We start from the raw sequence: 26,774 nt of genomic DNA, 5'->3' as shown, positions 1-26,774 counted from the left end.
CGACGCCACGTCGCATTGGTCACGTCGGGCGGTTCGGAGGCCGGCCCCTACGCTGAAGGGGACCCCGTGTCTTAAACACACAGTGTGACCTCATTAAGGCTCCGTGCCAATTAAGACGGCAAGTGAGGCTTGGACAGATGTTATTGCCTGGAGGAATGACATTACGTTTTGAACTTTTCTAATACGCACTTATTGCAGGAAGAATGCAGAACAATCCGATTTACACCGAGTCATTGCAAATTAAGACAGGAAAGAAAGCTCAACAGTGATTTACTGACTGGGCGGAAGGTGTCAAACCGATTCCTTCAGTAACATGAAATGAGAAGCACTTGATTTGTGCTTTAGAGCAGTGTGACAGAGTTGGGCAGAGTAGAGGTCTGGAGTTGCATTAAAAGTGTGCTTTACAGTAGTGTGAGAAAGGGATAGATCAGGGGTTTAGTACCTGTCTCTGGATGCTGGGTTTTACAGTAGTGTGAGAAAGGGATAGATCAGGGGTTTAGTACCTGTCTCTGGATGCTGGGTTTTACAATAGTGTGAGAAGGGGATAGAGCAGGGGTTTAGTACCTGTCTCTGGATGCTGGGTTTTACAGTAGTGAAAGGGATAGAGCAGGGGTTTAGTACCTGTCTCTGGATGCAGGGTTTTACAGTAGTGAAAGGGATAGAGCAGGGGCTTAGTACCTGTCTCTGGATGCTGGGTTTTACAGTAGTGAAAGGGATAGAGAAGGGGTTTAGTACCTGTCTCTGGATGCTGGGTTTTACAGTAGTGTGAGAAGGGGATAGAGCAGGGGTTTAGTACCTGTCTCTGGATGCAGGGTTTTACAGTAGTGAAAGGGATAGAGCAGGGGTTTAGTACCTGTCTCTGGATGCAGGGTTTTACAGTAGTGAAAGGGATAGAGCAGGGGTTTAGTACCTGTCTCTGGATGCAGGGTTTTACAGTAGTGAAAGGGATAGAGCAGGGGTTTAGTACCTGTCTCTGGATGCAGGGTTTTACAATAGGGAATGGATAGAGTAGAGGCTTAGTACCTGTCTCTGGATGCAGGGTTTTACAGTAGTGAAAGGGATAGAGCAGGGGTTTAGTACCTGTCTCTGGATGCTGGGTTTTACAGTAGTGTGAGAAGGGGATAGAGCAGGGGTTTAGTACCTGTCTCTGGATACAGGGTTTTACAGTAGTGAAAGGGATAGAGCAGGGGTTTAGTACCTGTCTCTGGATGCTGGGTTTTACAGTAGTGAAAGGGATAGAGAAGGGTTTAGTACCTGTCCTCTGGATGCTGGGTTTTACAGTAGTGTGAGAAGGGGATAGAGCAGGGGTTTAGTACCTGTCTCTGGATGCAGGTTTTACAGTAGTGAAAGGGATAGAGCAGGGGTTTAGTACCTGTCTCTGGATGCAGGGTTTTACAGTAGTGAAAGGGATAGAGCAGGGGTTTAGTACCTGTCTCTGGATGCAGGGTTTTACAGTAGTGAAAGGAACATGTGGTTTAGCTAACTGCTCTGAAATCCCACTTATGATACAGGCTGAAATGGCAATAGAGCTTAGCCACACTGAAGTTTCAGAAATTAGTTAAGAATGAGTCTTTATTGTACCTCTATGGAGGTAATGATTTCACAGTTGCAGCCTGAAAGCAGGTAGGAGCGGGTGTAGTGTGTCACAAGTTTGAAAATAAAGGCGATCAGGTTAGACGCTGGAAATGAAGTTTATCGAGCACGTGATTGGTCAGTCGGGGTTGAGCCGATGCGGTCTACTAGCGAGGGTGACCTGTCTAACCAGTGTGGACTCATTGAGCGGCATTAGACGGTTAGTGAGGCTCTGGATGCAGGTTTAGTGCTGGAGGATAGACACTTAGTTGAACTTTTCTACTGATGCATTTTCAGAGAAGAATGCAGAAAACGGTTTAACCTGTCTTGCAATTAGACGGAAGAAGCTTTACAGTGATTGTGGGGAAGGGCATAACGTTCTTCAGTAACTGCTGGATGCAGTTTATGTGCTTAAGAGCAGTGTGCAGAGTTGGGCAGAGTAGACGTTCTGGAGTTGCATTAAGTTGCTTACAGTAGTGAGAAAGGGATAGATCAGGGGTTTAGTACCTGTCTCTGGATGCTGGATTTTACAGTAGTGAGAAAGGGATGAGCAGGGGTTTAGTACCTGTCTCTGGATGCATGGGTTTTACAGTAGGTGAGAATGGATAGAGTCAGGGTTAGTACCTGTCTCTGGATGCTGGGCTTTACAGTAGTGAAAGGGATAGAGCAGGGGTTTAGTACCTGTCTCTGGATGCTGGGTTTTACAGTAGTGTGAGAAGGGGATAGAGCAGGGGTTTAGTACCTGTCTCTGGATACAGGGTTTTACAGTAGTGAAAGGGATACAGCAGGGGTTTAGTACCTGTCTCTGGATGCTGGTTTGGGCTTTTTTTTCTGGAGTCGTTTCTTCTTTTTGACAGAGGTGGAGTGACTCGAGCTTTTCTCCGAGTCTTCACTGCTCCTGCTGCCTTTACTGCTGCTCTTCTCCTCACTGTCCTCCTCGCTGCCAGACTCCTCTACAGACACAGATACACACACGCATGGACACACACACACACACACACGCACACACGCACACACGCACACACGCAAACACACGCACGCAGGCACACACATCCAGATTTAAAATGCAATACTAAAAATGAGTTTATATGCACCAAATTATCGCACCTATTTATATTTTGACAACCAGGTATTGTGATAAAGAAAAAGAGCCTGAATCCATATACTACCAAAACACTTCTGTAAGCTCAAGACATTCTATCACACAGTACCCTGGCACAGTACCCAAGTCTGTGACATCTCTACAAATGGGCTCTACAAATGGGCTGTGATGACAATCTGAGTTATTTGAAATAATTACCAAAATCTACTACGGATAGCTAATAGTCCTCCATTCAATGTTTATGTAAAACGGATAGCAAGTTTCCACATTAATGATTATAAAATTGTGTCAAAAGCTTGATTGAGATTAATGTGACAGATGTTTTCACTTTGGATGGAGATAAGAAAAATTAGGAAATACTAACCCTTTATACTTATTGCCAAGATCAGACATTGACACTAAGTAAATGCCATCTGCAATAATCCATTGATTTGAATGACAACCTAATGAAACAGTAATCAATGGATCACAGCTGTCAAAGAAACAAACGTAAAACCACTTACAAATCTGTATTCCACAGACTGCAGCCGTGTAACGAACGACAAGAAGTTTGTAAAATTGTAGAAAAGGGTACATTTTTGTTTTAGCTATTTTCATGCTGTTGATATGACATCAGCTGATAATACAAAAGAAAAACGAACCAAAGGATACTAAAAAGTCAATAAATTTGTAATAGAAAGTCAATAAATTACTTGAAATGACTGATCAGGTTCTCTTGCACATGAACTGCACCTTGTAGCCACAGTATGCTCACAATTACGGCTGATAATTTTTCGGTGTCGTAAATACAGCTCCTTTATATTGGTTTTCTTTCACGTCAGCTGAGTAACAGCTCAGCTGGACTTTGGCAGCAAAAATATAGTTTAATTTCCATTGGCTGCATACATCTTAGTTCTGTGAGTACATAATAAACGCTCGGCCCACATATTAAAAAAGACAGTAACGATGCTACAATAAATCGAGCACTCTAGAAAAATATGCGAGGAAGGCTTGCGTTTGGGATTAGCATTATTTTAAAAAATGACAAAAACACTCCGGTCAAGTGAACAGGTACTGCCTATATAATTACAACAATACTGAACTCATTTAGAATAATCAGTCCCAGATCCGTGAGGTTTTGATCCTGACACTACTAAAAATATTCCAGCCACGCACAATTCAGTCAGTCAGAACGGTGCAATCTGCGATACCACACCGGCTGGGTGCATCATCCTCAGTTACTGTAGTAGAACAGTTTTAATAAGCTGGGACAAGCAAAAGCTGTGACAGAGAGCCAAGTCTACACTGGGCTGAGTGTGTGAGCTCAGTAAGCGCATCATCATTAATCGTGCAGTTATCAGTCTACACATGCCCTGGAGGAAGACGGCCCTCCTGGTCTGTTTAGCAGGCCCCGGGCCCGACCGTGAGGCCTACTGTACCTTCACTGCTGCTGCTGCTGCTGCTGCTGCTGTCGCTGCTGCTCTCCTCGTCGCCGCTGCTGCTGCTGCTCCCCGATGCCTCTTCCTCCTCGGCTTCCTCCTCCTCTCCCGAGTCTGAGTAGAACTTCTCGTCGGTCTTTTTGGGCTTTGTCTTTCCCTGCACGGGCGTCCACTCTTTCACCTGTTCAGGAGAAATTCCCCAGCCCCAGTCAGGGCCAATGGGAGACGAGCAGAAGCCTGGCACACTGAAGTGAATGACCTGCCTCAGGGAGCGTGTGTACACTATTTAATGTGCTGAATCAAAACATGGGCCACTTTTTCTGATACATACTTCTGATTAGTCAGCCAGTTATTAGCAAAGGCTTATTTATTATGCAGTTACAGTGTTCTAATATAGTACATTAAAATGTCTTTCTCCATCTATGGGAATATTTAATTCTGCATCACAGCTGTTACAGCACAAATACTTTTTTCCATGGTATACGGCAGCAAAACTTTTCAATGGTAAGCCCTACAAATTACAGCAAATTCCACAGAGATTTGGGACATATGGCTTGGTGGGACATCACAGATAACGTACAGGCTTCTCAAATGAAGTAAAGCAGCTACAAAACAACACGGAAATTCATAGTAATGTACACTTGCCGAGAAATAAAATGGAACAAACAACGCGTGTGCATATTTTCGGATGTGACCGCGAGCTTGCTGCACTGCTATAATTCAATCACCAGTCATCTGATTGTGATTGACGTGAACTCTACAGTGTGCTAGAGGCTCACGGGTGCACGTGGCTGTGTGGGCGTGCAGTACGTGGGTGTACTGAACGGCAGGTACCGTAAGACCCGGACGGACCCAGTCTGGAGCACGCGGCTGGTTTTGTTTTCATGAACTTGGGCCGCAAATTAAAAAATGCAAAAACTGATCACGTGGCGCTGCATGCAAGTTGAAAATTGTATAGATGGAAATAATAAGAGCTCTTTTTAAAAACAAATTTTTTTCACCTCGGTCATGAGTACACAATCACCCGACACTTATAATAACCCAGAATGAACGTGACGGGCGGACTACGTTTCCCATCATTCTCATTCTGACCAAATCACCATCCCTCTTTCCCGAACAGAGGAAAAAAAAAAAGGTAATAACGCCGTGTGTGGTTAAGCCCTCGCTCCCCAGGTGCGTCTGGGAGGGGGCGAACCGCGACGCCGCGGACCCCTTACCGGCTCGATCACCTCCACGTTCCTCACGGACTGGTCGGGAGCGGCCGCGGGCCAGTCGGACAGCTCCAGGTAGCCGGTGGCCTTGGTGTTGAGGGTGTGGGACAGAGTGCCCAGCTGGTAGCGATCCCGGTCTGCTCCAGGCGAGGGGGAGAGGACCAAACGCAGTGAGTAACATGGACGCCGCGACGCAAGGCCCGGTCTTAATCACAGCCACCGGTAATTGGCACTAAATTAGCTCAAATGTCACAGTATAAATACAAACTAAGGAGGCTCCTAATGGGTCAGAAAACTGATTTTAGCCCATAGATTACAATAATCTTCCACATAATGGTCAATAAAAAAGGTAATCAGTCAGTGTGTTTAGGTGTTGCTCTGAAATGTAGCTTCTCTAAAAAATGACTTTACGGTGAATATTAAGAATGACAGCACAGTTAAACAATCCCCATACATGTCTCGGCACAAACCCATTCAGAATTTTAATGTTTCTCTCTCCTGGAAAACAGGAGCCCTTCTCCTGGCGGCTGGCGCTTGGTGGCACCCCCCCAGCACCCCCCCCCCCCACCCCAGTCCCCCCGCTCCCAGCCCCTTCAGCCGCAGAAAGGCAGGAATTAACGCCGCAATTTCTGTATTCACTAACAGGCGAACAGGAGCTCACAGCTCGGTCGCATTCTTTCACATTCGGGCAAGTGACGGCTTTCAAACTGACCCCCCCCCCCCCACTGTGTTTAAAAGCGGGAAAATCTGCATGGCTCAATCCGAAAGGCAACCAGCCCGCCACATTCTAACTGAAAGGAAAATATACCGCACATAAAAATACAACTTAGACTTTTTTTTTTTTTTTTTGGGAATGGGTTTGTGCCGTGTGTGGACAGAATGGAAAACACCAGGTAATGGGAAATGGAGGCATCAGACATTTTTCATTTAGCCAGCGCACATTTCATATTACAATATCCAACGGGAGGGCAGAAAAACGGCAGGATGGGAAGCGGTGCTGTTACAGCTTTTAGTGTCGACCATTAAAGGAAACACACACAGTAAAGGGCCCGGAAAAGCATGCAGTAAAATTCATCAGTGACAGACCACATCAATCACATGCCTCAGCCCAACTCCGCTCTTAACCTAATTTACCCGTTGGCATGCTTCTCATATTAAGGTCATTTCAGGGTTTTTTTTTTTTCTCCTCCATTTTCTGTTAGTCTCTGCATTATTAAGAGCACGTGAAAATGTGCGGATGAAGGTTTGAGGGATATAATGTTGCTGTGGCTCTTAAAAAGCTCTGCGACCTCAGCCACCCTGCATAACGGAGGGCTGAAATCAAGGGCAGCCTTTTGTTCCGCGTTGGAAACGGTTGGCGGTTGTTTAACGCCATTGCTTTAAGCCCAGGGCTTTCGAGACGTGAATCACATGATCTGAAACAGGCGTGATGTTTGGGAACCCGAAGCGGGGGGGGGGGGCCTTTACCTTTGAAGGCGGACTGCAGCACCGGCGCGGGCTTGGGGGCCAGGAGGATCCTCTTGGCGTACTTACTGAGAGCGCCACTCTTCTCACTGGGCACAATCAGCTGCCTGATGAACCGGGTGCGGTCCCTGATGTCATAGTTCTGATCGTACTTGCCCAGGTTCAATATGTACTGCGTAAGCAATTTCGTCTGCGGGAGAGAGAGAGATGGCGAAGAAAGAGAGGGATGAGGAAGAGAGCAAGAGAGAGGGAAAGGCAGGGAGGGAGCGAAAGAGAGAGAGAGAGAGAGAGAGAGAGTTATTTATGATTATTGATCGTTCTGAATAAACATATTTAAAGCAGTAATAAAAACAAATGGTTATGGGCGAACAGACGTCGCCCCGGCGCGGAATTAAGCGGCTTCCGAAGCAGCGAATGGGAGAGGGCCGGCCGGGACGCGCGTCCCCTCTGCGAGCGGCGGGCGAGGCGAGCGTGGATCCGCGCTCCGGGTCGGCGCGGCGAGCCAGCCGCGCGGCAGATTATTAAACCGCCGGGGCGGAAAGAAAGGCGTCATTAAAAAATAATCATATATGGCAAAGCCGGCGAAGGCTCCGCGCGCGGATAATGAATATAGAAACACAACTAAAAACACTGCCCTCCAAACCTAATCAGAAAAATATGCGGGACATCAAAACATCAGCGGGTGTTGGGGGGGGCACCGCGGAGTCACGGGGGTGCTGAGGGGCGGCTTTATGAAGAGATACAGCCCCCCCCCGACACACACACACACACTCACACTACCCCCTTACAGGTCGCATCCCGCTCCCCCTCCCACACACGCCTCCCCCCCCCCACACCCACCCACCCCGCTCACACACTTTCGCCCTGAATTATGACCCATTATGGCCGGCCCATGAATCACCGGAGTGTATTACTGCAAATTATTTGCAGTGCATTTAGCTGTTACTTCCTCCCTCTCTCTCTCTCTCTCTCTCTCCCCCCCCCCCCCCCCGCACGCCCGGCGGAGACGCTGATGCCCTTTGCGGCGGCGGGATAAGTGACTCCGCGCCGTCCCTCCTCCCGTTTATGGCCCGGGCTAATGCTCGCCTTTTTTTTACCGTGGAGGAAAATAAGAGTTACTGTCCGGAAGGCGCCATTGCGGCTCCGACACATTACCGGAGGAAGATATAATGATGGGCTCGCTCAGGAGGCATCAGTCTTGTTATAAACCGGGGGCCCTGCATTTACATTTATTTAAATGAGCTCGCCCATGGAGCAGCCAATGAGATGCGGAACATTAAAGCAAAATTTTATAGAGCTGCATATTTAGCAGAACATTGCCCCCATCTACAGCATTCTCCCCATGGCCCGACGGCTAGGGTCTTTCATTGCCCTTAAAATATCAAAATTTAATATGCAGCAGCTCCCTTCAAACGACAGAAGCAAGCCTTTTTTCCACCCTTGTTACACCTTATATAAAACGTATATTTGTAAATAAATCTCTACTGTATGCGCTGCACGACTTGTTTCATGGTTCCGTCTGTTTAACGCGTTTAAAGTTACGTCATGGGCCCAGATATTCATCTGCAGTGGCAAACAAGCACTGCGACTCATACAGCCCATCTAGCGTGGATAACATGCCCTGTTAAAGCGCACATTTCATGGTTCAGCGTGGCCTGAAGGGGGTCCTGAGGAGACCCGGACTGAAGGGCACAGAAGCATACATGTGCTTTATGCAGCCGGCATAGGCTGGAACGCTTCCGGTAGCTCTAACCCAGTTTCTAATCTAATCCAAACTTGATTAAATATGTCCCCCTTTTTTAAAACAAGATTATTTCCCTCCCTTTCAAAAGTGCATTTACTTCACACTTTTGTTAGTTTTTCACCTCTGTAAAATAAAAAAAAACTAAATTGGGGTAAGTAAATTAAAGTGATTCAGAACAAATCATACTCTACAAAACATCTTAAATATTTTCAGAATGATAAAACTTTCTTTAAAGTTGAGCTTCTTCCTACTACAGGAAAGCAACACATTTTTTCCATGACTATTTTACATTCTTCAAGTAATTACAGTTCATTTTCAGTTTCTTAATTAGAAAACACAGAATACTATAAGACTGTATCCCTAAGTAAATACACAATTGGGGGCATTGTTTTGCCGTGGGCAGATTACCCCCTTGGTCGCTAATATTTCTAAAAAAAAAAAAATTTTTTTTTTAAATGCATTTGGTTTATACAAAAATGTTCTCCACTAACAAAATGTATGTACACACACACACACAAGCCAAAACGTGCACGCGCACACACACACACACACACGTAAACAAGTGCTTTTTACATTCAATTAAGTGGATGCCATGTACATACGGTATGAATTTGTTAATGTAAAACACCGTGTGCTTATGTAGTCTTTGTAGATAAAAGATCTTTCATTGGCTCAGCAGAGCACTCAAGTTCCTCTGGAGTGGGTCACATGACACAGCTAACCAGAAAAGCTCTATACATCCAGTACCATGAAAAAGTATTCCCCCACCTTCTTGTTTTCCTCTATTTTTGCATATTTGTCACCCTGAATGGTTCCAGATAAAATGTAATATTCGACAAAGGAAATCCAAGTAAGCAAAAAAACATTTTTTAAATTATTATTTCACTTATTCAATGAAAAAGGTCATTAAACACCAATATAGAGTAAATCAGAAAGGGGACAAATACTTTTTCGAGGCACTGTACATTAGTTCTCTTGGAACAATAAAAATATCATATAATTTATTCTGCACTGGGCTTTGCAAAGAGTACTATATCTCTGATGCAGTACTGAACATTCTGATCATAATTTGCTTCATTTGGTCTGAAATGTACAATCCCCCTTAAACACAGAGTCTTCAAAAAACTACCCCTAAAACTTCATTTCCGTCTTCAAATAAATACGCATGGCGGAGTCACATCCATCCACTTAGCCATCTTAGCCACTTAGTCATAAAAATATCAGATGGAACATTTGCGATGGTGGTGGGAATTAGGGGCAGAGTGTACTCAGGTCCAGTGTACTTATTTTTATACAGTCTATGACTAAGATCCAGCTGACTCACCCAGGAGGCCTTCTAAGTGATCCAAGAGTTTATACTTACCATTTGTATAACAAAGCAGACCAAAGAGTACAAATTCTGGAGGGTTGCCAGAACCCTCATAGAGAACACATAAAGGGTATTGTATGATTTTGGGCCTGAAAGCACCACAATCCAACTAAAACTGCAGTAAGTAAGTCAAATTGTGAAGGTAATTAGCTGTGTGAGTCCATCGAGTGACGTGTTGCTGAACAGTAGCAAGAACTGGGGCAAAGCTGACCTGCTTGGAGTTGGTGAGGTACAGTTTGGCAGCCAGGTTGACGGTCTGCAGCTTGACGAGGTCTTCCTCAGACGTGAAGCTCTTGGCCATCTTTCTCAAGACGTCGGGGGCAATTTTTGGGACCCGTTCGCAGTACTCTCCGATCAGCCACAGGATGCTGGCTCTGGCCATTGGAACCTGGGGTTGAGAGACATGATGGAAGTCAGCCTGGATGTGTGTGTTTGGTGTATTTGTCATGTGTGGAATCGTGGTGTGATAAATCACTTACAATAAGTGTTAGTTGGATGTGAATGAAGTAAAAAAATAAATAAAAAAAAAGTGAGTGACAGAGTGAAAGTGTGTGAGTATACTTAAGAGTAAGGACATGAATGAGTGAGAGAAATAAGGAGTGAGTGAGCAAGCTGAGTGTAGGGAATAAGTAACTGAATGAATGAGTGAAATGAAAAGGAGTGAGTGAGAGTGAATGAGTGAAGTGAAAAACAGTGAGTGAGTGACTGTGGACCCTGAGTCCTTACAGTGATATTGTCGAAGAGCTTGGCCATGTGTTTGATGATCTCGCTGTGCTGAGATGGCTGAGTTTGAAGAAGCTTCTTGATCACCACCACGCTCTCTGCAACCACAGTCTCTGTGGAGGAAAACAAACTCAATCTTTCAACAAACCAGTCCACTGCCGTCCTCTCCATGACAATGCACATATGTTATTCAGAATGTCTCTACACACATATCATTTCTTCACATTCTCTACTTAACTAAATTATTCATTGTCTCGTGAAGAAGCCAATGCATAACTCAATTACAGAAAGACCACGGCAAAGTGCACTCCAATGCAATAATTCTGAGAATACACCACTTTTATAACATATAATTTAAGATAAGATCATTACTTTTTTGTCAATTTCAGTCAACGACATTTACTGAAAATTTCTCAATAAATTTGTTGAGCGTTGAGTAAGTGTACCAATATTTTAGCCTGTTCTGAGGCCTAATAAAAGGTTTGTTTCATTAAGTTGCTCATTAAAAACAACAAAAAACCCAAATCATCATGCAGATTAACGGTGGCTTCAGTATGGGATGGGTAAGCACTGGGAGCATATTGTACCCAAGTACCGATCACAACTTCCTCGTGCCTACAGCTAACAATAAACAAGATGCCATTTAGTGAAATAACCTATATTCCACTGGTGACAAGGAACACAAATTACTTTCTTGTATTGCCAGCAGGTGGACAGCATTGCTACACAGAGGTCCTACTGTCAAGTAATGACTCGGCAGTGAAAGAATAATCAGGACATTACTGGACTGATGGCGGGGGAAAATAAAGATTGCACACATCTATATCAGTTTGGAGGGCAGCGTATTTACCGTCTCTGTTGGACAGCAGGAGCACCAGGCCATTCAGGCAGGTGTCCGTGACTTCAGAGATGTTCGTCGCACACCTGCCGATGGCCTGAATGGTCGCGGCGGCGAAGGCCTTGTCCTGGCTTTTAACGTAGGTCTGAGGGAGGGAAAACCAGCGACGGGGGTGGGAAAATGAACAGAGCTGCCCTGTGGGACAGTACGCCAGTTTACTGTGTATAGCTGAGGTTCAATATCAGACCAGGGGGCACATCGCAGCATTGAGAACCGATAGTTTAGCAGGAAATAACAAAGCATCTGGTAGCCAGGTTAAAAAGGAGCTCGTCCCAGTGTTTCTGAGGAGAAAGAGGGGAGAGGGAAGGACTTACCTGGAACTCACGCAGGATGGTGGAGATGTTCGCCTCATTGGCCAGGTTGGTCAGGATCTCCAGCTGAGAGAATAGGAAAGGTCAGGGGAACAGCAGAGGAGCAACTGATCACTCAGTGTACATTTCTCAAAGGGACTCCTTCTGTAAACATGCAACACCCACACACTGAAAATAACTCAACATTCAACCTCAACCAGCACATAGCATCTTCATTCAGCATCTTCACCACACTGAGGAAGACAACCAAAATACATTGATAATGAAGCATGAAACTTGAAATGGCCATTCTCCCAATCTTAGCTTTTTATTCTACTGTAGAGAGAGCTTCTTCCTCAAATGGAACACATTATTCAATTAATACTTTGTCACTTAAAATGACATTCTCAACATGATCAATTGGTTTTATTGTGTGGTTTGTGATGTCTGATGATTTTTACTTGGACTGATCATATTCTGTCATGATTCGGACCAATTTCTTCTGATTCTGTAGTATCCATAGTTTGCGATTAATTAACAGCTGACTAAACGGCAAACTTCATCATGGACTGTACTGATTACATTCAAACTCACAGCCATGCAATGCTGGCGTGAACTTCATTTCAATTGCTTAATTTGCATTAATTAAAAACTTAGATTAGTGCAGGGAGAGCACAGCCCAATTACCTTCAAGGTCTTGATATGAGTAGCATCTGTAGATCTCACATAGAAGCTCTTCAGATATGGCTCAAACATGCCCTGGGGGGGAACTTTCATAATAATTATACTGAAAAAACCAAGATGTGTAACAATTCAATCAAATCCTTCTGACCTTCAAGCATTACTAGGAGTTAACTATTAATGCTTACACTGTTGCACAAAAACCATTGTAAATCCCGCCCCCCCCCCCCCCACCCCTTTCGCTCACCTTTCTCTGGATGGACATGGTGGCAATGTTCTGCAACACAATGTACTGCACCTCCCTGTGTGAGACCACAAAACAAACCCAGTGAAAGTGGTGGCGCAGCGTGTCGAATCACACCTATTGCATGCACAATAGATTATCCACACAGTGAAAATCACCCCTAACTGTGAGTGAGCTTCAGAAATTGGAGTATCACTGCTAACACTGTTACAGAGACTTAAATTACTATCCTAACCTCTCACTGATGTAGTAACAGTAGATTCAGTGACTGTACGGGCCCATTTTAATCATCTTAGAACCTCAGTCACGATCTTAACATTTCTCTAATGCTGTAAGACTCTGAGCCTGTGCAAACACCTCTTAAGTTACAGACCAGATAGCTCTAATAACCTCTCTAATCGTGTTACAAACTAAGTGACTGCATTAAAATTACTCTAGCACTGTTACATTCTCAGAGAGCATACTAAACCCTCTCCAACACTGTTATGGTCTCAGAGACAGTGCTAACGCTTCTCTAACAATCTCAGAATCTCAGTCACTGGACCATCATCTCTCCGGTATTGTTAGACTCAGTGACTAAGCCCTTTGAAATGCTGCTACGCACTCAGTGACTAAACCCTTTCAATTACTGCTACAGGCTCAGTGACTAAACCCTTTCTAATGATGTGACAGACTCAGTGACTATACCCTTGCAAATGCTGTGACAGACTCAGTGACAAGCCCATTTCTAATGCTGTTAGGCCATACTAACCCCTCTTCGATGCTATTAGAGCCTCAGTGACAGTACTAGCCCCTCTCTAACACTGTAACAGATTTAGTGACAGCACTAAACCCTTGGTAATGCTGTTATAGATTCTGTGATATCACTAACCCCTCTGTAACACAATTACAGATTTAGTGACAGCACTAAACCCTCTGCAATGCTGTTATAGATACTGTGATAGCACTAACCCCTCTGTAAAACTGCTGTAGATTCAGTGACTAACCCCTTTCTAATGCTGTTGGAACCTCAGTGACAGTACTAGCCCATTAGCATATAGCCAAGGCGGTGTTTAGAGGGTGCCATACAGAGTCTGTGAGAGTACCTGTGGCTCCTCAGTAGCCTCACTAGAGACTTGGTTATGACGCTCACTTCGTGCTTCGGGGCAAGGTGCCAGTACAGCTGGGCCACTGACATCACCACCTGCACGCCAGACGGGGAAGAATAGCCTAGTTTTAATAGCCTATTTTTCAAAAGCAGCACTAAGTAAGCGATTGTAAACTTGCAGACAGAACAAACCATCACACTCCAATACAAATCGCTAGTGAAAATAACAACTTTCAAAGCTTGAACAAGTACATCAAGATAAAGGGCTTAACTTTTTTTTTTTCCTTCCCCGGTCAGGATGTGGCATATCACATTTTAATCAACATTTTCATGTAAAACACATCTTCGATCTCCAGCTCACAAAGGAACAGAGACCTTGAGTCCCACGGGTGATGGAAACGCAGAGCCCGGTGCGCGCGTGTGATAGATAAAGCGCACTGCCCCCCCCCCGCCGTAACCTTGGGGGGGGGGGAGCGCTTTCCTGTGATAGGGCGCACGGCGAGGACTGGGAAGCGCGCGCTTAGGTGAAGCCATCAAGGCTGCCTTTATTCTTCATACCAGGTTCAAGTACAGCGCAGACTGTCAGAAGCCAAATACACTGTTCGCCTCCGGGTTACAAATTTCACACTTCGAATTCCAAATATTAAATCTTGTCCAGGCCGGGCGGGAGAAAGAGTGAAAGCCGTAAACCTTAAAGCGACTGCAGTAAAACATTAGGTGAGCTGATAGATTTTGCTGCCAGGCGCGCATCTTCATGAGATCCTGAAGAGGAATGGATTGGTGGTGCACAGATGAGCCAGGAAAACATGCGTTTTCCTGATCAACGCAATTTGCTGTACGCTTTTAAATGCATATATTGTCCATGAGTCATTGGACAACAATGTTTCTGCAGACCATGCTACCTACAGTGCCCACCATTAACATTTTGGTTTCAAAATGCTAAATTGACAGGATAGAATAATTTCATAGTAAACACAATGCAGCTATAATACAGACTCTCTACACACACCAGTAGCTGTTTTTTTTCTTTCTTTTTCTGTTGTATAAAACAGAAGACAGACTCTGAGGGTGGACTCCCATATCTGGAGCAATATGACCAGTTTATGGTGCATGATGCAGAGCAGTACAGTGAGTCACTAATTATTTTTTTGTGTCGTACCAAAGCAAACATTTGTTGCTGCTATGTAGTACAGCAAACTGTGAGAGTCACTGTGTAGCACAGAGCACAGAGTCTGCTTGCTATTCAGTAGAAGAGTGGACAGTGTGCTCTGCTGTACTGTGAGGGATGGACAGTAGCACTCACAGCAGTGTTCCTGCTCTGTAGCAGAGGTTTGGTGTTCCTGAGCAGGAGGCGGTGGTCAGGGTCCATCACGTAGGGCTTGGAATCCACTTTGTCTTTCTTCTCTTCGTCCGACTCGTAGAAGGCATTCGTGCTGTTCTCATCAAACACAGCATCCTGGAACACACGCGCAAACCATGACTACTGACCAATCACAACTCGACTGGAACCGCAAACCACAGTGCACCTTGCATTCAAGCGTCAAAGACAGTCCACATGTACACTTTCAGTCTAAAAGCTCTTTTTCCAGAACACAATCACGCATAATTTCCATTTCCCATACACTTCATTAGCATGCTCCGACCTTCCGACAAAATGTCCGCTGGCAGACAACGAGGGCAAACAAACACAAACCTACAGTTCAAGGAATTAACCCTCGCCAGCACGACGCTACTTCAGTACGTAAGCACAGGTAAACAAACATGCACAAAGAAAGCCATTACTGATGGCTCCGAAGTAAATGGCAGTAATACATTCCAGTAATTCAAACTGGAAATGATTTCCTCCGTTGCACAGTTGCATTAAAAAGCCTTTTATGCGTCCTTTAGAGCAGCGCGACGGCTTCCCTCCTTTAATCTGCATTCAGGATCTCGTGTCCGCTGCCCGCCTTAATGATTGTGCTGGAAATGCATTGGTAATGAGTGCTTTGTGGCAGGGGGAGCTCGGCGCCTCGCGGTGCATTAGCATGCCGCGGAAACGACGGGCGGCGGCGCGCTGGAGGGCCGAGAGGGAAACGGAAAGTTCCGCGGAGAACGTTTCACAGCAGCGTCATCTGGACCCTACTCTGTCAGTCCTTAGGTTCATAATGTTACGAGTGAACAGCAGTAAGGAGAGCTGGCTCTGATACCAGCAAACTGGGCAAAAACAAGAGGTTGTAAGTTCCAATGCAACAGCGGTACCTGCTAATCAAATCTGAAAGTTTTATTTATTTATTATTATTTTATTTTTTTAAGGAGAGCGGGCAGTTGGCCATTATGAATTCAGATGGGGGACAGAAAGAAGGGATTGCAAATAGAGATGGGATCGCAGTACAGAAAGCACCATGGGCACATGGGGAATTTGCATATGGTTTAGAACTGGCAGCCCTACAGACTGTGCCAGACGTTCTCACCAAAGTTTTCGGCAAAGTTGGTTCTTCTGTAGCTTTTTAAGTAAAGATTTAAAACTGATCTGTGCATAAATATGTGCATAATGCATAATGTGAGTAATATAATTGATAATTTTTTCCCCTCTCAAAAGACTGTCTTTTATTTACCCATGCAAATTTTTAATAGCATAGTTCATATACTATGCTACCATATGTTACATATATATGATATACTATCATATACCATACCCTATACGTTCATAAAACGCGAACAATGCGTTAATGTCTAATGATACAGGTAAACCTGGGCGCAATGACTTGACTCCACCAATGACCTCCCAGAAGAAGGTCAGAAAATCCTTTTACAGGGCAGAGGCACACCTACAGACATTCTGCAACCAGAAGATCTGCTACCGCACGCACGTATGCTACATCACGTCTTCATTCTCCAATGAGCGCGTCGCTTCAGAAACAAAGTGTTGTGTTACCACGCGAACCGCCGCTTTAAAACAAGTCACCTGTCTTTTATTTTATACGCGACCCAGTTCCGCTTTCTGCACGAGACGGGGAGCGGCGCGGCAATTTCCACTAATTTCTAAAGTTAGAACTGACGGCTCGGCTCGGAACCGGTGACCTTCGGATGGCGGAGCTCCTTCGCTCCCACACCTACACCACAGAACGGCACGCAGCCGAGCTCCTGGCTGCGCTAGGCTAAAAACAGAAAAGACCTCAGCCGCTCGACAGTTTGTGAACACTGTAACTTAATAAATCGCACCGCAGTTATATCAAAACCGCTGGCGACACTTCACCTTTCAATGAAAGCAGAAGGTAGCCTAAATGAAATCAGACTTGTAGTCTAATTGCTATGCCTTGTACTTTGTCCAGAGTAACCATTATAGCCAAGAATTACACTTGCATTGTATTTCTTTGATGCCATAGTTTCAGTGACTGCAAAACTTTTGATGATGTAAGCATGAGAATAAATGTATAGCTTTAATTTAATAAATCAACGTGAATGAAGGTGTGGCTGGTTACATGAAATGCCCCCTGAGTTTTTAAAACTACGTGCTCCCCCTGCAGATGCAAGAGCGCAATGGAAAAAGGTTGTGCGCTGTTCCAACCGTCTGTGAACAAAAATGGAAAAAGGGAATCTTAGATATGCAAATGTAAACAGCTCATCATTACCCCAGAGACTGGTAATTTTGCAAAAATAAAAATGCAAATATTGCATGTTACTGGAAGCTTGAACGTAACAAACTAAAAGGTTTAATTTCCATTTCTCCTGCATCAGCTTTATTTGTAAATGTCGTGCCCTATGAATATCTGGTTATTTTCCTATACTCAAGCAGCCTCTTAACAAATCTTCTCATTAATATGTAAATTTAAAGTCAATCGGTCTTCTCTCTGACAGCACACCAAATTCCTAGTGCACTGTGTAATCAGCTTCGACTTGGCATCCCCTATTTATCATAAAAGATGTCCCTTTAGAAAAATTACAGGAAATGCAGTGCAAACGATGTAACTACTCCCTCTCCATTTAATTGTTCCTCAAATCGCACATTTACATCTCTAAATGCAGGACGCTCCAGCACAAACAATTCATATTTTACATCACTGAGTGAAAAATCAATTTTCCTGGTAGAAATACTGTGTTGGCGAATGTCATGTTTTGAGTAGGTAAGCATAAAGTGGAATGTGTTCTTTTTGTGAAGGACAGTTCACTTTTTTACAGATGTCTACAATTTCAGGTATCAGCATTTATGGAGCTGCAAAGTCTTCATGTTGCCAATCAATCAGTTCTGCTACTTAATTTCCGAGTGCCTTACCCTGATATGCCCAACCACAAACATCAATGCATTTAGGTAAAAATAGTCTCAACGTGAAGTTAATTCCTACACAGACTGAACTCCTGTACTGGATAATAATTTTCAGTTCTACAAAATGGAAAGTTTAAGTGAGGCTTTTTTCTTTGCTGTGGCTTCCTGGAATTATGGCCCTTTTACCTGTGAAATTTCCAGGACGTTTTAAGTTTAGTTGTCATTCGACCAAACTTTAATAATGTTGCACTTGCAAATATGATACTTCCTGCCAATATGACAAACATTGCATGACTCATAATGGCTTTGTCGATGACCATTGATTTCACTAAATTTAAATGCACACTGTTCCCAAGAGCCCTCTTGTTTGCACTGTGTACACCCTAAGAACAAAGTTTCCTGAAGACCCCCTGGTTTGTACTAAGTACACCCTAAGAACAGTGCTTCCTGGAGACCCCCTGATTTGTACTAAGTACACCCTAAGAACAGTGCTTCCTGAAGACCCCCTTTGTTTGTACTAAGTACACCCTAAGAACAGTGCTTCCTGAAGACCCCCTTTGTTTGTACTAAGTACACCCTAAGAACAGTGCTTCCTGAAGACCCCCTTTGTTTGTACTAAGTACACCCTAAGAACAGTGCTTCCTGAAGACCCCCTTTGTTTGTACTGTGCTCTATATAAGAACAGTATTTCTAGCAGACCCCGTTGTTAGTTCGGTGTTCTGTATAAGAACATCGTGTCCTGCAGAGTGCAGACCCCTCGCCTGGGCTCTGATCCCCACGCCCGCCTTTGACCGAGTGGACCCACCTCCTGCCAGGGGCTGAGGAACTGCGTGCGGGCGTAGCGGGTCAGCATGCTGATGATGACCACCTGGCCCCACTCCTCCACGTCCACCAGCAGGTTGCACAGCTTGCGGTAGTTCTTGTGGATCAGGTCGATGCGGTCGGGACACACCTCCTCGAAGGCCATCACCACGCTCCCGGCCACCAGCTGCAGGGGGCGGCAAGGAGAACGGAACGTGTCCGCTGTCACAGCCGGACCGGTTCGGCACCCAGAACAAAGCGCTGCGTTTTCACGCAAAAGCAGCTCAATAAAAAGCCACACCCAACGGCTGTGCCGCAAATCACTGCTGCATGAAACGCTAGAAGCTTTGTTTTTAAAGCAAGCAGAATCACTGAATCACTGAGGACCCTTGAGCAGCTAAAATACCAGTGACAACAAACAATAAGAACGGACTTTGTGCTCCTCTCCACAGACTGTAATCGTAGTGAGGCAAGATGTAATCAACACAAACGAATCCAGTGACCGTTATTTATACCTGTTCATTATTTATGCATGACACCCGCATAAATAATGAACAAGAACACAGCAAAAATCTAACAATTAAAAGCAAAGATAATTCCAAACAATAAAGGAATGTTAATCAACTAAGATTCAAAATGCTTCAATTACATTACCCACGTAATTGCAGTCTGCGTGTAGCAGTGCATTCTGTCCCATGATTGCTTAACTAGTACACTCGTGAGCCTATTATCCAGTTTCTTCTCTGAATGGAAATAATGCAACATTTTAAAGACGTTTTATTCCCTACCTGTGTCTAATTTCACCACCTTATTTAGCTGCCCAGGGAGGAGAGGGTTTGCTAAACTGCACATTATAAGACAGGCAGTTTACAAAAAAGATCAGGTTCCCAGAAGTTAGCAATTCAGTTATTTTTCTCTTGGCTGACTGACACGGGTTTATTAATATGCAAACAGCATTAGACCCTGAGAGGAAGGAGGCCAGAATCTAGTTTCCCCATTATAATGGACTGCTTTTGGCCCCAATGGGGAATTGCTTGCGTTTACCCATCAGCATGAACGTGGACCTGCATTTATGGGCCTCAGGACTGCTAATGTTCTGATAACTGCTGTGCCCAGCAAGACCACTAATCGTTCACAAATCTGCCAACTTTGGGAGAAAACAACAGGCATGCATCAGGCCCAGGGTCTATTGGGCTGACCACCCACTGGCAGCATGACTTTACTTCAGGGTTCAGATCAGAGCCAAAAATAAATACATCATTTATACATATATATATATATACATATATTTTAAAGCAGGAGTAAATCAGCTCACACCATACTGTTATTGATGCATCTTATTATGCAGAAAACAAAACCATTTTCATACTTCAAGCATTACACTTATGCTGCCATTTTGCAACTGGCAATCAAGCCAATTTGGTTGTATATGGCTTGTAATTGCATTGCACAATGTCGTTTCAAACAAACACAGACGCAAGTCTAAAAATACACCCGCTCTGCATTTTTTGCTAATCTGCTCTCGACACTTGGGGCATAATGAACCAACTCGAACGCGAACGCGGCGGACTGGGGTGGTTTATGCGCGCAAAACAGGGTATTTACAGAATGCTTCCCACTTATGTATTTTTGGCATTAAAGTCATAAGCGGGTCTCATTTGTCTCGCCTCTGTTCTGGGAGCCGGGCCTGTTGGTGCGCTTGGCGGGAACTTCCGCCATTAGCTCGGCTCCAAGGTAAACCACTTGCCCCATCAACAAAACTGACACCCAATCTATGGAGTTCATATTTTCTCCAGATTATCTATGCTAGTTGACAAGCCGGTAATGGAAAAATCACACTAAGCAAATGGTTCCCCTAATAACAATAAATTTCCTATAAAATTATGAAGGGTACAAAACGTTTCCTTGCATCTATTTTGTCATGAATTCTAATTAGGGCGGTGGAAGGCGGAGAACGCTGGGTCATCACTGGGAGACTGCTGAGGCTTGATTGATAACGCGGGGCCGGGTCGGCCCGGCGCCGCCGCCGCCAGCGTCCCCTTTCTTTTTAAATTAATGGCCGTCCCACCTACCCTAATCATACAGCCCCAATGATATCCCCCTTCTTATTTCAATTTTCTGGAGGAGCGGAAAATGGGAGAGATCACTCATTTATCTTGTAATGGCTGGATAATAGATCCATCACAATGAAACATCTGCACAAACGCAGTGTTTTCTTCCCCCCCCTCTCCTCCCCCCCCACGCTAAACACTGCCCCCCCCCCCACCTCAGCTACCACCAACAAAACTGAATCAATACTGTGGGGAGGCCCAGAGCCACATATACAGAGCTAAATCTGCAGCGTCCTGGCGGGACATGTGGGTAATAAAAATGGACATTTATCCGGTGACAAATGTAACGCGAGAAGTAAGCCAGGCACAGAGGTTTGTTTACAGTTTCCTTTCCGCACCTTTTAAATCCACCGAACATCATTACACAAGCTATTAACAAAACGCAGAGTCTATCTGCATGCCCCCCCACTCGTTGCAGCGATGCAAAAAATCACTGCCTATTCGTTATTTAATTTACAGCCTGTATAAAAATAGTTACTAATAAAGACCCCGGTGTTGGCTCTAAACACATACTCAGATTTTATTTTCCACCGAGGTGAACAAGTAAGATCAGAGAAATGTACATTTTCCTGCAACAGAGTGAACGTGAAGAGTGAAATATGGCTGGATTCCTAATCAAGACTGACGTCTTCATGGCCAACCCCATATGTACAGCTGGAGGAGAGAGCAGCTAGAGAAGGGAGGAAAATTAAATAATGCAGCATTTCCAATTAACTGTGGGGGCGGATCTGAGGAATGTGTCCAGAAGACTGCGTACACGCATCGCATCAACAACAACAAAAAGACAAGAACACTTCCCGCTATAAAAAAAAAAGTCTTCACAACTGCATAGATACTTCTGTAAAGCAGTTTAAATATGGAAAGCAATCCAGTAGGGACAGAACAATACAAACCCAGGCACACAGATTTGTAAAAGGTCATTTACTCGTTAGTCAGTCTGTGGTTTCGTGTTTCGCAAGTATGAAGTTATGCCAGTCACATGAGGATGATGCACCGCCACTGAAGGGACCCCACCAGTGGAGCTGTGTGAGCGGGCGCTCTTTAGACCAGGGCAGGGCTCTAACGGTAGGGCTCCATGTCCAGGAGCAGAAAAAAATGCTTTGCATACTTCACTGCTGTCCATAATGCACAAAGCCCTCGTGTGCAGGTGTCTCCACTTCCTCTCCAGAGAAAGGGAGCATGCACTGATCTCTTCCGATATGGACACCGCTGTTACAAACAACAAAATAAATATGGTGAGAGGCGATACGGGGGCAATGTCATTCACGGAGTGTATTTTGTAATAAAGGAAAGGAAGTATATTCACAATGAAACTATTGTACATTTGACGTTGTTTTCCAACGTGTTTTCACGTATACATTTATAAGTATGTACAGATGACCTGGACAGGGCTGAGCCTCTATTATTCCACTGAACACAACGTAGCGAGAAGCGTGCATTTGGCTTCTTCCCTGGTGTTCCGGACTGGCTGAGGTGAGGAGGAGGAGGAGTGCTCTGCGGTCACTGTTAAAATCAGCTCACTACACGTGTGCTGACAACTTACACGTGTCTTGAAGTTTAACGCTTTCTTTGATCTTGTTTCCTGTTTTGGTAATCGGGGGACCTGCAGACTTAAGTCCACAATGCTTTTTGTTCGCAACAATCCATCTTGCTCGTGCCTGTTCCTTGAATTTTGACTTGCATACATTAGCACACCACTGAACTAATTACCGCTGCACGTTGTCAATGCATTAAAAAGATAGCTTCTGGTTTGCATGAAAAATGTGCTCAGTTTTACACAAAATAATCCCTACTGACCCCATCTTGCGTATATCTGTGCTCCCTGAAAAGAATTGTGGAAAAGGAGGTGATCATTCTTCAGTAAAGACTTTGGCTACAAAGGTTTTATTTATATACTCATGATTACTTCTGCACAATGCAAGAGAGCAGAGCCCCGACCAACCAGTAGGGGTCGCTAATGCAACGATCAGGACTCATACCCTCACCGGCTTCCCACCCGCGAACACTGCCAATTGTGTTCGTAGGAACGTCTGACCAAGCCGGAAGTACCGCTGCCGGGGATTTACCCCGGGTCTCTGCGGTGGTAGGCGAGTGCTTATACCTCTACACTACCCAGCCGGCCCACTTTTATACTGCACTAAGACGATAAACAGGAAACCTCCGTTGCATGTACAGTAATGTACCACAAAAACAATGAAACGTTGAAACGTGTCAAGCTTAAATAATCACGAGGAAGCCCCATCCATGTTATAGTGTCACAGTGTTCACCAAGCGCTGGGATTTCAGCGGCCTGTTATGAAAGCGACTGTCGCCAGGCCTACACAAGCAGCGCGTGGGTGGCGCTGGTGGTGCTGGTGGCGCTGGTGGTGCAAGTGGGGCTGGTGGCGCTGGGGAGGTGTCCTACAGGCTCTCAATGCCGTCAGCCTGGCTCGGCTCTCCTCTTGTCAGCTCTCGTTAGAAGAGCCGGACTTACAAGAACAACAGCCGAGCCGAAGGCCTTCTCTTCAGGCCTGTCAGCGGTACAACAGAGACGCCGCGCAGGTTGCTACAGCCGCGCCGTCTCGTTCTGCCCAGACAGGGCAGCGCACCTTCACTCCTGCACTCGTTACGCTACTAAACGCTAACGGGCTGCGTTAGCCAGTCGCACGGCCTCCTTTCCTTACACAATAATGCAGCTGCATTCGCGGTGGCTGCCGTCACACAGAGATTACATCACTTCATATGAAATTGTTAAAATGCCATTAGTTATTCAGTTATTGAGCATGTACAATTATACAGGATAATTCCCACTAAAACAAACCTTACCTTAAATTCCTAACGAAATAATTAAATCTATTTTCCTCATCACAAAATCTCATTAGTAGCATAAGCTGTTACTTTTAGTACCAAATTGTGTTGAATCTCCAACCACCCCCCTTTAGAGCAGCTAATGAAGAGTGACCTCTTGTACCCAGTTGCCCTGTGACAAGGGTTAGCAAGCCTCCTTAAATGGCCGGGTGTTAAAGAAGGCTAATTTAGCAGTCATTAGCCCCTTTTCCACGACCGAAAACAGAACCAGGTGGAACTGGGAGGATGAACCACAACCCAAAAGCTGGGCTTCCACTGTGTATCCTTTCACAGAGCCAACCCTGACCACTCCCCCAGCCAGGCCCAAACCAATCAGGGGATGCTGAGAGGCGTCGCATTGCTTTAGCAAGATGGCAGACAATCCAAAACTATTTCTTATTCTGCTACAAAAATAATTATTTGTGGATAAATAGTTTGTCTGTTTATAAGCTGGCAATGGTTTAAATCCAGCGGTTTATAATGTACTAGGCCTGCGATTAAAAAGCTAAAATAACTGCTAATACCCCATTAGAAATGTAAAACAGACATAAAATTAAATGTCTGCAATGCCCCTTTTTTAATAGACACCAGCTCTCAGGCTAGCTCCAACTGCCAATGCTGAAATAGTCATCAGCTGCTCAAGCAATAATATTCCCGCTATTCTTCCCACACTGTCACAGGAAGTGCTGTGCTGTGCGGACTCCTCCACAGCACCTATAACGCAGCTATTTGTCACTGCAAGTCACACTGTACTACAGAAGAGCTGGGGCGGACTGTATGAGCAGCACATCTCACTAACAGCACGAGATGATCGGGATGTCGCACACATGCGATCCGAAAAATCCTAGCTGACTTCTCCCCACGGGACCCCTCCAGAGATTTCGCCAACTGTGTCCCCCTACTGCAGACTTCCAGTCAGAGCTGCTAATGACACAGCCCGGATCTGAACTAGAAGTGCCTAAAAAGGGCTGAGCCTGCATCCGGAGCAAGCGCCTATACTGACTGAGCCACTCGGCAACCCGCCTTTGTAAAATCACACATTATACTCTGCCCTGATTGGCTGTGCCTGGCAGGTCAAACAGTCCTGGAGTCCAGCACCACCTTTATGACAGAACTGAATAGCCTGGTTCATAACGGCACGGTTCAAACAAATTGTATTTAAATAATACAAAGACAGCATCTAGTTATTCTGTGTGGAATTTGAGTTTAACTGACTTACAATTGTAGCCGTACTGTATCTATTTTTCCATAGAAAGAGGACACACAACTTCATAAGTATATAATCGGGCCTGGAAGCAGAGAGGAATGAAGCGAAAGACCAAATCAAACCAAAAGGTGTAAAAAATGGCATTAAACTCAGTGCTACATTTCTCAGGACAGCCAAATGAACCTGCCTTAAGGTTAACCTGACATCTGCTATGTTTCTAAAAACTAAAAACAAAACAATAGCAGATGACAGTGTAAATGTTCACCTATCGTACTTTTCCACAAACATTAAATCACCAGAGAATATTCAAATTATCACAAATGGTATCTCTGAAACCTAAAAAAGTTACATTGTGTACCTTAGCTTACAGTTTTGTAGCTTGCATATTGAAAAGCAATTAACCTATTAGGCCAGTGAAAGACATGCCCCCTCTCTGATACATGAGTGATGAATGGACACTTTATGTACAAAACCCTGCAAGTCCATTCCTGGCCTTCAAGAGTCTTAAGGCAGGTTCAGTTGGCTGTCCTGAGAAATGTAGCACTGAGTTTAATGCCATTTTTTACACCTTTTGGTTTGATTTGGTCTTTCGCTTCATTCCTCTCTGCTTCCAGGCCCGATTATATACTTATGAAGTTGTGTGTCCTCTTTCTGCCCATTAGCACAATGAAAAAACTGAGACAGTACGGCTACAATTGAAAGTCAGTTAAACTCAAATTCCACACAGAATAACTTGATGCTGTCTTTGAGTTTACATGATTTTAAATGTTTTTATTGGATTTCACTATAGGGCGATGACAAGGTGGCCAAATGCATTTTGCTCACTCCGTGAGTTTACCTAAAATAAGTTACAAAAGGAGGAAACGCTTTCAAATTTGTATGCATTCATACAAATAAAACCAAATTAACTGCAATATATTTACCTACTACACAAAAGGCAAATAATGAATATTAAATGTATAATTTACAGTGGGTTGAGGTCACTTCTTAAATCTGTGTTGTGTATTGTGTGTCAAGTGTTGGGTGAGTTTGTGATTAATCGTGAAAAGTAAGAATATGTAAACTAACAACATCTAAATGCTAATTTTCAGTCTACTGAATGAAGATTTGGAATCTGACTTGAATATAAACAGGACGCCACATTTCCCCTGAAAGGCCAGGGAAGTAAGCAACTTAAAAACAAAAATGTGCCGGTCAAAACTGCTTGGTTTGGGCTCCCCCATGTGTGCAACTGCAGTACCTGCACCAAAACACACACCTGCCCCCGGAACCACTGTGAGGGTACAGCTGCGATGTTCATAGTCACATTAAATTGCCTACACTTGTTTCAGAACACAGGTGTGCACATAACTTGCCAATCAATTAAGAGCTCTGATTTGAAAAGTAGAGAAATAATAAATACAACCATGCTGGAAAAGAACAATTCATTTTCTACTTACGGTGCTCTTGTCCTTCAGCAGCTTTTCAATCACTTCAATCAAATGCTCCTTTTGCTCTGGATCAAGGCTGAGGACATAAACAGAAACAAAATGGCGGACGAGAAACGCGATCACATAACAAACATGGCTTTACTGGTTAAGGACAAAATGCTAGGGGCCATTCTGCCATTGTCATGCACAGGATTGCAATTGACTTCCACATACACAAAATGACACATACAGAAACCAAAAGGCAGAAGTAACGCATCGCGCAAAGAAATTGCGCCTGCACCCAGTTAAACGAAACTCAAAATGGCGCAGCCCGAGCGGAATCTCCTCGAGCGCACGTGGGCGTGTCCGGGGCC

The 26,774-nt window shown here is 44.6% G+C and overlaps 1 protein-coding gene across 10 annotated transcripts in view; it reads right to left on the bottom strand.

Annotated features, from left to right (window-relative positions):
- The window catches only part of ap3b1a (adaptor related protein complex 3 subunit beta 1a), an 84,935-nt gene that overhangs the window by 45,121 nt on the left and 13,040 nt on the right, over nt 1-26,774 (bottom strand). For 5 of the 10 annotated variants that reach the window (XM_064309284.1, XM_064309288.1, XM_064309278.1 and 2 more), the window contains exons 6-19: nt 26,431-26,497; nt 18,852-19,034; nt 15,107-15,259; nt 13,802-13,899; nt 12,720-12,774; nt 12,479-12,550; nt 11,816-11,878; nt 11,454-11,586; nt 10,607-10,716; nt 10,092-10,268; nt 6,771-6,957; nt 5,310-5,440; nt 4,088-4,273; nt 2,372-2,523 (exon numbers count right to left, since the gene is read on the bottom strand). In XM_064309284.1, the coding sequence (XP_064165354.1) occupies nt 2,372-2,523; nt 4,088-4,273; nt 5,310-5,440; nt 6,771-6,957; nt 10,092-10,268; nt 10,607-10,716; nt 11,454-11,586; nt 11,816-11,878; nt 12,479-12,550; nt 12,720-12,774; nt 13,802-13,899; nt 15,107-15,259; nt 18,852-19,034; nt 26,431-26,497 (1,767 nt within the window). Of the gene's footprint in view, nt 1-2,371; nt 2,526-4,087; nt 4,274-5,309; nt 5,441-6,770; nt 6,958-10,091; nt 10,269-10,606; nt 10,717-11,453; nt 11,587-11,815; nt 11,879-12,478; nt 12,551-12,719; nt 12,775-13,801; nt 13,900-15,106; nt 15,260-18,851; nt 19,035-26,430; nt 26,498-26,774 lie in introns of all 10 variants that reach the window. The other 5 variants (XM_064309285.1, XM_064309286.1, XM_064309280.1 and 2 more) reach the window with 1 other exon arrangement.

This window comes from Anguilla rostrata, chromosome 14 (genome assembly GCF_018555375.3).
Source record: "Anguilla rostrata isolate EN2019 chromosome 14, ASM1855537v3, whole genome shotgun sequence".
NCBI lineage: Eukaryota > Metazoa > Chordata > Actinopteri > Anguilliformes > Anguillidae > Anguilla > Anguilla rostrata.
This window is presented reverse-complemented; position numbering and strand designations above follow the sequence as displayed.